We start from the raw sequence: 10,658 nt of genomic DNA on the forward strand, positions 1-10,658 counted from the left end.
GTCTGGGTGACAGAGCAAGACTCCATCTCAAAAAGGAAAAATAAATAAAGTATCATAATGGGCTGGGAATGCTGGCTTACGCCTGTAATCCCAGCACTTTGGGAGGCTGTGGTAGGAGTATCACTTGAGGACAGGAGTTAACGCTGTCCTGAAAAGGTAGGCTTGGGAGGGAATTGAAGGAGAGGAAGTTGAAGAGGAAGCACTAGTCCACACAGCAAGATCCCATCTCTGTGAGAAAAAAAAAAAAGAAAAGTATAATAATGGAGAAATTTCAGCACATGAATCAAACAGGATGTTGCAGATTCTAAACATGAATCCAATGTACTGTCAAAACTGTACAAGGATAACTTAGATTTTTTTTTCCTGAAGACTTCTTTCATTGAATAATTATAGTGAGCATTGTAGATGTGGTAAAAATTATTCTGTAAATATGTCTTCTTATAAAAGCAAAAACTGGATATAATGAACCTAAAGCAATTTGTTTAACTTGTAAGATGCCTGTCCAAAAAATAGCCAATTTGGCTCCACTGTCATTTATAGTTTTGGTTATAAAAATGGATTTATGTTGGAGGGAGAACAGCATGTTCTATATTCACATATAACAAACTACACTTTACTGTGGTTCCTGAGCAAAGTCAGCTTCTCCATGCCCTCTGGGGTGGTGTGAGAGGGGGAAGGTGGAATCTGAATGGGAAAAATTCTTCATGGTGGAGGAGAGCTGCTAGCCTCTGATGCCTGCTGCTGTCACATCTCAAACTTCTCCAGAAGACTTAAGCATAGAAAGCTAATGAACTTAAGCCGGGCATGGTGGCTCATGCCTATAATCCCAGCACTTTGGGAGGCTGAGGCGGGCAGATCACTTGAGCTCAGGAGTTTGAGACCAGCCTGGGTAACATGACGATACCCTCTCTCTCAAAGAAATACAAAAATTAGCTGAGTGTGGTGGTGTGTACCTGTAGTCCCAGCTACTCAGGAGGCTGAAGCAGGAGGATAGATTCAGCCCAGGGGGGCTGCAGTGAGCTGTGATCCTGCCACTGCACTCCAGCCTGGGAGACAGAGCATTATGCTGGTCTAAAAAGAAAAGAAAAGAAAAGCTAATGAACTTAGAAATAAAGTTTCTATTGTAGAAAAACTTAATAGCTGTGATCAGTAATGACTTTGTCAATTTCAGGAAACTATAGCACAAAGAACTCTTGGTAAGAGGAGACCATAAAGGGAGATGAAAACTGTAGTGGGAGTCTTACAATGCCACAGTTTTGGTGATCTGATGGCCAAATGCCTTTCCTCTGATTGAATGAGTTGTGCACACAATAAATTTGAGGAAGATCCTGGGCTAACTTGTAAAACAAGCTCAGATTAGCTGTGGCTATTAAAAAATCAATCATAGTTTTCACCAGAGAAGGGAGATAGTTCTGTCTGATTTTCAGGTTGGTTGATTACTCAAGTATCCTCTTTCATAAATGTATTCTTCCTCATTTTCTGATCAGTTTTGGTTGTGTAAAAGAAAACAGTGGTTTTATTTCATGCCAGCAGAGATGTGGTTATTTTGTGGTATGTTTTACAAACTCTTTAAGATCACTTAGTTTCAAAATAAATACCCATGGTGAATTTGGTAGAGAGGAAGCAGTCATTCAGAAGACCAAGCCCACATACATACAAAAGACAGCAATTAAGAGGCCAAGGACAGGGTTGTTTTGAAAGGATATTTAAAACTAGATGAAAGATATTTGGACCTTCAAAAATGCCCTAGAAACCGAATGAAAGCAACAGCTTTCTGTCTCTTATCAGAGCACTGACTCATAGACCTGTTATCGGAAGGACACTATTTAGTTGAAATATATATTTAAAAATACCGGCCAGGCGCGGTGGCTCAAGCCTGTAATCCCAACACTTTGGGAGGCCAAGACGGGTGGATCACGAGGTCAGGAGATCAAGACCATCCTGGCTAACACGGTGAAACCCCGTCTCTACCAAAAAATGCAAAAATACTAGCCGGGCGAGGTGGCAGGCGCCTGTAGTCCCAGCTACTCGGGAGGCTGAGGCAGGAGAATGGTGTAAACCCGGGAGGCGAAGCTTGCAGTGAGCCGAGATCCGGCCACTGCACTCCAGCCTGGGTGACAGAGCAAGACTCCATCTCAAAAAAAAAAAAAAAAATACTTATATTCCTTTAAGTAACTTATACTGTATGTGAAGATGTCTTTTAAGGATTCAGAAGCACAGGCAGAAGGATCTGTATAAATACAGAAGTGGGCTGGGCACAGTGGCTCACGCCTGTAATCCCAGCACCGTGGGAGGCCGAGAGGGCGGATCACCTGAGGTCGGGAGTTTGAGACCAGCCTGACCTACATGGAGAAACCTCGTCTCTACTAAAAATACAAAAAGAACTTAGCCAGGTGTGGTGGCGCATGCCTGTAATCCCAGCTACTCAGGAGGCTGAGGCAGGAGAATTGCTTGGACCCAGGAAGCAGAGGTTGCAGTGAGCCAAGATCGCGCCATTGCACTCCAGCCTGGGTGACAACAGTGAAAGTCCATCTCAGAAAAAAAAAAAGCACAACATAGGTGGTACAAAACATGTGTATTAAAATGCCTAATTTAGAGGCCAGGCATGGAGGCTCATGCCTGTATTCCTGGCACTTTGAGAGGTTGAGGCAGGCAGATCACTTGAGTCCAGGAGTTCAAGACCAGCCTGGGCAATATGGCGAACCATGTCCCTATAAGATAACACAAAAAATTTGCTGGGCATGGTGGTGTGTGCCTGTAGCCCCAGCTACTTGGGAGGCTGAGGTGGGAGGATCGCTTGAACTAGGAGGTGGAGGTTGCAGTGAGCTGAGATTGCACAACTACACTCCAGCCTGGGCAACAGAGACCCTGTCTCAAAAAATAATAATAAAATAAAATAAAATGCCTAATTCACGCAATTCTGTTTGAGAAACTGATTCGTTTGGTGGAGCCCGGGATTTAGGTTGAAGGACTCTCCCTAATGAATGTGTCTCATAGTAGACTAAGTTTGAAGTAGATGGCTGTTCATCTCTTGGACTGCTTAAGTAACTTGTGCAAGGAGAGCTAGGTTCACATCTGCCTTATGATTCCATAATAACCACCATAGCAACTATTTGAGAGCTGACTATATGTATAGGGGATTGTGCTGACAGCGGTCCAGATAACTCATTTCATTTTCTCTAGAACTCTGTGAGTGTATGTGAGGGACACTGGGATTCCTCACATTCTAGAAGGCTCTGATGAGCAGTCTGAGGTAGGAGGTGGGACTCTACTCCAGATATGGAGCTCGGACACTGGACCAGATTAAGAACTAGCCAAAACAGGGCCTGGGGAAAAGTAGCTTTAATCAGACATGCTCACCAGTGTGCCATGTCGATTTACTACTGCCATGGCAACACTCGACAGTCCATGGCAGTGATCCAATGACCCAAGAGTTACTGCCCCTTCCCTAGAAATTTCTGCATAAACAGCTCCTTTATCTACATGCAATTATTTATTTATTTATTTATTTTTTGAGACAGAGTCTTGCTCTGTTGCCCAGACTGGAGTGCAGTGACACGTGATCTCATCTCACTGTAACCTCTGCCTCCTGGGTTCAAGCAACTCTCCTGCCTCAGCCTCCCGAGCAGCTGGGATTACAGGTGCCAGCCACCATGCCTGGCGAGCAGATCATGAGGTCACGAATTTGAGACCAGCCTGGCCAACATGGTGAAACCCCGTCTCTACTCAAAATAGAAAAATTAGTTGGGCATAGTGGCGCATGCCTGTAGTCCCAGCTACTGGGGAGGTTGAGGCAGGAGAGTTGCTTGAAGCCAGGAGGCAGAGGTTGCAGTGAGCCGAGATTGCGCCACTGCACTCCAGCCTGGCAACAGAGCGAGATCCCATCTCAAAAAAAAAAAAACAGGGGGATATGAATACGGCTGCAAAACTACCCTGAGCTGCTACTTTCTCCCTATGGGGTGGCCCTGCTCTGCAGGAGCAGTCATGGAGCTGTAACACAGCCTCGTCAGTATAGCTGTTTTCTTCTACCTCTGGCTTGCCTTTGAATTCCTTCCTGACAAAGCCAAGAACCCAGAGGGCTAAGCGCCACTTTGGGGCTTGCCCGTCTGGCATTATCTCCATTTCTGTTGTCACAATTATTGGGGATACCTGTAGTCCAAGAGGAACTTGGGAAATCTGGAAGCTTTCAAGTTTAGCAATGGGATGTCAAAATGAACACAAAGCACATTTCCTCAGGGCAACTTTCCCTGCACACTCTCCTTCCCTCATGCCCTCCACCCCCAATTAAGTCAGATCTCTCTAAGTTCTCGTAACAGTATACAAATCCTTTCTCTGCTCTCAGCAGTTCATAATTATGTATTCGGGTCTGCCTCCTTACTAGACAGTAAGCTCTATGAAGGTGAGACATTGTGTTTATTTTGCTTTATATTCCAGTAAATCCAGGGCCTGGTATATTCTGTATACACAATAGAATACTACATATGTGAAAGTGGCATTTCTTTGTCTTTCTGTTGATATTCCTGACATAAACTCAAACAGATATGAGACTGATGAGGGAGGAAATCGTGGGAGTTCACAAGGTTCTGTAAGCAGGTGAAATGCCCTGGCTGGTACAGACTGGCTAAATAGGTGAGCCAGCTGCAAAGAATTTTATATATCAGAGGGGAAAAGACTTTCCTACTAAAAAGACAGGCATCTTTGACAAGTAGGTAATTTGAGTTTACTGCTTGATTTTTATTTTATTTTTTGAGACATGGTCTTGTACTGTCACCCAGGCTGGAGTGCAGCGCTGTGGTCATGGCTCACTGCAGCCTCGACCTCCCAGGCTCAGTTGATGCTCCTGCCTTAGCCTCCTGAGTAGCTGGGTGTACAGGCACATACCACCTCACCTGACTAATTTTTGTAGGTTTTTTTTTTTTTTTTTTGGGTAGACACAGGGTTTTGTCATGTTGCCCAGGCTGGTGGCTCAAGCCATCTGCCTGCGTCGGCCTCCTAAAGTGCTGGGATTATACACGTGAGCCACTGTGCCCAGCCGATTTTGTTTTTAGTTTTGAATTTTTTTTATAGTTCTGTGTTTATTTGTTTTACTTTGATTTTGGAGCCAGATTTTTGCTCTGTCGCCCAAGATGGAGTGCAGTGGTGCGATCTCAGCTCATTGCAACCTCTGCCTCCTGGGTGCAAGTGATTCTCATGCCTCAGCCTCCCAAGTACTTGCACAACCTCACCCAGCTAATTTTTGTATTTTTAGTAGAGACAGGGTTTCAACATGTTGTCCAGGCTGGTCTTGGATTCCTGGCCTCAAATAATCCTCCCACCTCAGCCTAGTTTTGTTTTATATTCTTTTCCCCACTCAGTTAGTTTGAAATGTCATGAGGATAGACACGTGTGAAGATAGACACATTATTAAGAGATGTTATCATCATGGGTTCTAAGAGAATGTTTTATGGAGAGTAGCTTTGCAAAGACCAAAGTCTCTGACAGATCATCAGGCATTAGATTCTCACAGGATGGCAACCTAGATCCCTCACATGGGCATTTTACATTAGCACTGAGCATCTTTATTATGATAACTTTGGTTGATGTTTTCCAGTTTAAAAAACTCTCAGATCATCTAATTCTCACAAATGTCTTGTGAAGCAGACAGCTCAGAACCATGGCTCTTAGTTTACAGATGAGGAAAGAGAGGCTCAGATGAAGCTGATTTACCTAAGTTAAAGTGAAAACAAATTAACATTTTTTTGAGTGTTCACTAAATGTTGAGGCACTTGATAAGCCCTTTAGAGTATATAACATGATATTCACTGCATCCTTATGAAATAGGTAACCATTATTATTATTTCCATTTTACAGATGAGGAAACAGATATGTAAAGGTCAAGTAATTTGCCTCAAATTGCATAATCAAGAAGCATAGAGCCCAGCTTAAAATCCAGATAGTCTGGCTCAAAGTGCAGATGATAAACTACTATGCTAATGAGTAGCATCGGGAGTTCTCCAATAAAGCACACGGTGTTACTTGTATTTGCTACTAATGTCTTCTTTTTTTTTTTTTGAGATGGAGTCTCACTCTGTCACTGAGGCTGGAGTGCAGTGGCGCGATCTTGGCTCACTGCAACCTCCGCCTCCCAGGTTCAAGCAGTTCTTCTGACTCAGCCTCATGAGTAGCTGGGATTGCAGGTGCACGCCATCACCACTGGTTAATTTTTTTGTATTTTTAGTAGAGACGGGGTTTCACCATGTTGACCAGGCTGGTCTCAAACTCCTGACCTCCTGATCCACCCACCTCAACCTCCCAAAGTGCTGGGATTACAGGTTTGAGCCACTGCGCCTGGCCAACTACTAACATCTTGTAACTCCTGGTTCAATCCTGCTACTTGAGGCTCCTTTTCTTTTTTTTTTTTTTTGAGATGGAGTCTCACTGTGTTGCCCAGGCTGGAGTACTGTGGCATGATCTCGGCTCACTGTGGCCTCTGCCTCCTGGGTTCAAGTGATTCTCCTGCCTCAGCCTCCCAAGTACCTGGGATTACAGGCATGAGCCACGGTGCCCGCCCTAGGCTGCTAATTTTTTTTTTTGTTTAACCTGTTTGCAGTTTTGCCTTGACTTAGAATTCATCAGCTGGGGCCCACAGTGATATCATTGCATAGGATTGAAGTCATATCAACTAAATTCAGATAAAAATCTCCTACATTAATTAATTAAACAAATTGTTGAGTATATTTGCTAATTTTGTTAGAGGTGCTCATTGCTTAATAACTACAGGACACATTCTATTGAATATACTGGGAAAAACTTGTATCTTTCTCTGAAGATATATAAAACAATATTAAGAAGCATAAAAAATATCTGTCCGTAAAAACATGATTATGGCCAGGTGCAGTGGCTCATGCATGTAATCCTAGCACTTTGGGAGGCCACAGCAGGCGGATCACGAGGTCAGGAGTTCGAGACCAGTCTGGCCAACACGGTGAAACCCCCATCTCTACTAAAAATACAAAAAATAGCAGAGCGTGGTGGCAGGCACCTGTAAGTCTAGCTACTCGGGAGGCTGAGGCATGAGAATTGCTTGAACCTGGAAGGCAGAGGTTGTAGTGAGCTAAGATCATGGCACTGCACTCCAGCCTGGGCAACAGAGCAAGACTCCATCTCTGGGAGAAAAAAAAAAAAGTGATTATATGAGTTATTTTTATTTTTACACAGGATCACCAAAGCTGGCGTGCAGTGGCACAATCTCAGTTCACTGCAACCTCAGCCTCCCAGGCTCAGGTGATCCTCCCACCTCAGCCTCCTGAGTAGATGGGTCTACAGGTGCATGTCACCACGCCTGTCTAATTTTTGTATTTTTTGTAGACATGGGGTTTCTCTATGTTGCCCAGGCTGGCCTTGAACTCCTGGGCTCAAGCCATCCACCTGCCTTGGCTTCCCAAAGTGCTGGGATTACAGGCATGAGCCACCCTGCCTGGTCTATACGATTTCTTTTTAAATCATTATCTCTTCAAGGAGATAACAATCATCAATAGGTTTTGTATTGATCCAAACCCTCTGCTTGTGGATTCTCTTAACATGATACTTTGTAATTGAAAAGAGAATATGAAAATGCCAAACTTTGTAGCTTCAAAGAACAACAATAACAAAAAGCCTTTGCCTAGAGATCTAGATAGGAAAGTATTCCTGCCAAAATTTTGGGCCTGTGTGCAGGGCTGTGACCCAAGCTAGACACCTAGGGTCAGTCAGCAGAGTTTGGTGCAGAGGGTCATTTGTGTGTCTTTTGAATGTCACTGACTGCATCTCAAGATCATGTTAGAACAAGTATTGGCTCCTATTTGGGTTTTTGTGTTATCTTGCCTCTTCCCGTCTCCATTGTGGATAATTGAGGTTTTAATATATGGTAGTGACATTCTAGCAGATGAAGGAAGGGGGCAGTCCCCAATGGGCAATGTGAACTTCTGCTTCGTATATTTACTCTTGCTGTTTTCCTTCCTCCTCATTTGTAATTCAGGAGGCTCTCTGAGAAGAGACAGCAAAGCTTCTTAGATGGATCGAAAGACCACGAGCTGGGATACCAAGTTCTACGAAAAGGTCAGCTATTGAATTTGCTCTGCTACCTTCAGGCAAATCATTTGATCATCGGATGCTCTGGTTTCTTCCTGTGCCTGCTAAATGTAAAAAGCATGGGTCTGAATGTTTTGTGGTTATTATGGAGTATTTTAAATGTATGAGTGATTTATTTTTTCCAGGCCAGCTGCTCAGATATAAAACAAAATCTGCTCCTTTGAGCTGTTAGGCTTCGTGGCAGTCAACTGACCCCAAAATCCTTCTCACTACAGCAGCCATCTACTTGCTTGTTCATCTGAAAACATTTTGCAGTCTCTGAGCTACAGCTATTTGGTCTGACTCTATAGCTGGGGCATACCTTTTTGTCTCCTTTGTCTTCAGAAAGGAAATATGCCATTTTATGCACTCCTGCTGCTTTCACCTCCACTTTAAAAAGATGAAGGCTTCCTTTTGTGACAGAGTTACTTTGTCTGTTAACACTGATCCTAAGAGACAGGAAGGAGAGGTGACATAGTAAATAAACAGTTATTGGACTTGCTACCGTAGTTCCTTTTTGATGATTTGGGCCAGGACCACTAGAGGTTTGAACTAGATTTAGTAAGGCTTGGGCTCTTTCCGGTTTTGGCAGGAAGCAGTCAGGGAGTATATTGGAGAGAACACAAAATACCACCCCCCACCCACCCTCTGCCTTTTTGTTTGTTGTTACAGCCTGTTACATTAGGCAACAAGATATCCTTGTTAGCCAAAGGTGCCAAGCTGAGATTCTTAGAAGCTAATAAAAAGAACTGTTGGGCTGGGTGCGGTGGCTCACGCCTGTAATCCCAGCACTTTGGGAGGCCGAGGCAGGCTGCTCACGAAGTCAAGAGATGGAGACCATCCTGGCCAACATGGTGAAATCCCTTCTCTACTAAAAACACAATTAGCTGGGCATGGTGGTGAGCACCTGTAGTCCCTGCTACTTGGGAGGCTGAGGCAGAAGAATTCCTTGAACCCGGTAGGCGGAGGTTGCAGTGAGCCGAGATCGTCCCACACTGCACTCCAGCCTGGAGACAGAGCGAGACTCAGTCTCAAGGGAAAAAAAAAAAAGAGCTATTGGGTAAAGAATCATTTTGTTCCACATCTGTGGCTCACCACCCCACTGTTTCATAAATGAAAATCTCTGATGTGCAATATCCAATTAACCAAAAGGTTTACTTCTTTTGTTTTGAACTTAGACACATTTACATTATTTCTGGTGCAATTAAAAGCACTTTCCAAACAAACCTAGTAAAGTATTAAAGTTAGGGACCCCCACGAAATATGTTACTCCTTAATTGTGGCGTGGGTATCAGGAAGAACTGCAGTCACAGGAACACAGTGTACTTAACCCTTCAGTTCTGAAATGTTGCTACGTCTTCTCGTGCTATAACTGATCAAATAAATATCCGGGTTAAACACTGCTCCCAGAGCTGAGTTCGCTCTGAGTGTTGGGTCCAACTTCCCTGTGTTAATTCAAGGAAACAAGTCAGCCAAGGAGTCTAACTTTAGGTCTTCATTCTTGGGCAGGGCCATCAGTACACCTAAAACATTACTTGTGGGTACCCCAGCTGCGGTAGCTTCCCTAAAAGGCAGAATTTTCACTCATTCCTTATAGAAACACGTACCCAGCAACTTCTCAGGCTTGGAGCACGGGGCAGGCGGGTCGTGGAGGTGGGAAGGGGAGAGGAGAGGAGGGAGTCAAGCAGGTCGGTTCTAAATGCAAACTGGAAACTACGCATCCAAGCGGGTAACCAGTACTGGCAGCATTCGTCTCCAGGAAGAACCTGTGTGTGTCAGGATGCACAAAAGGAATGACTCCCCTCTTTGCGCCCCCGAAGTTAACTGCACGACCGGGTCAAAGTCCCGCCGTGGAGTGGGATGACAGTCGAGATGTAACGACTAAGGCATGGAAAGACTAGAGGTCCTTCCGGCACCACCTTAGAGGGGCAGGAGGGCTGCAGTTATCGCCTTCGGAAGTGATCTCCTCATCCCTCAAAAAAATTAAAAGCACCTCCGCCATTACCAGAAGCCAAGGAAAGGCCGGGACACGAGAACGCGCCCCGGGCGGATGCGCGCTCCCTTTGTCCCGCCTCCCAGCGGCCCGCTCATTGGACCGAGGGATGGCGGTGGGGGGAGAAAGCGCCGCGGCCGCTCGTAAGTGCTCCGGCTAGAAACTGGTGCAGGGGGCAGTGGCGTTCCGCGGTCGGAAGGGAAAGGGGAGGAGCCGAGGCTGCGCGCCGGCTGCTCCTCCCCACCCCCAGCCTCTGCCCTGAAGGGGGCTGGATGGGCAAGTCGGACGCGATGGCTCCAGCTCGGGCGGTGGCGGCTGTGGCCGGAGGCGGCGGTGCCTCCTCCTCCTCGCCCCGGCGCCGGCGGTGATCGGAGCGAGCTGTCGCGGCCCCCGATGAGACTGCTGGCGGGCTGGCTGTGCCTGAGCCTGGCGTCCGTGTGGCTGGCGCAGAGGATGTGGACGCTGCGGAGCCCGCTCACCCGCTCCCTGTACGTGAACATGACGAGCGGCCCGGGTGGGCCGGCGACGGCCGCGGGCGGCAGGAAGGAGAACGACCAGGTACGGGTCGGGGCTGGGG

General features: G+C 45.9%; 1 protein-coding gene and 1 long non-coding RNA gene across 6 annotated transcripts in view; one reads left to right on the forward strand and one right to left on the reverse strand.

The window, feature by feature from the left end:
* Window positions 1–594: 594 nt before the first annotated feature.
* On the reverse strand, window positions 595–10,125 carry LOC105504467. The gene is made up of 3 exons (XR_001000612.1): window positions 9,420–10,125; window positions 8,411–8,537; window positions 595–1,071 (listed from the first exon to the last, which is right to left on the reverse strand). It is a non-coding gene; the product is annotated as an uncharacterized LOC105504467 (long non-coding RNA).
* The window catches only part of METTL9 (methyltransferase like 9), a 60,020-nt gene continuing 57,353 nt past the window's right edge, over window positions 7,992–10,658 (forward strand). For 2 of the 5 annotated variants that reach the window (XM_011931924.1, XM_011931925.1), the window contains exon 1: window positions 7,992–8,076. In XM_011931924.1, the coding sequence (XP_011787314.1) occupies window positions 8,032–8,076 (45 nt within the window). In that variant the 5' untranslated portion in view covers window positions 7,992–8,031. Of the gene's footprint in view, window positions 8,077–10,216; window positions 10,646–10,658 lie in introns of those variants that run through there. The other 3 variants (XM_011931922.1, XM_011931923.1, XM_011931921.1) reach the window with 2 other exon arrangements.

Source organism: Colobus angolensis, unplaced genomic scaffold (assembly GCF_000951035.1).
Source record: "Colobus angolensis palliatus isolate OR3802 unplaced genomic scaffold, Cang.pa_1.0 Scaffold92, whole genome shotgun sequence".
In the NCBI taxonomy this organism is placed as follows: Eukaryota; Metazoa; Chordata; class Mammalia; order Primates; family Cercopithecidae; genus Colobus; species Colobus angolensis.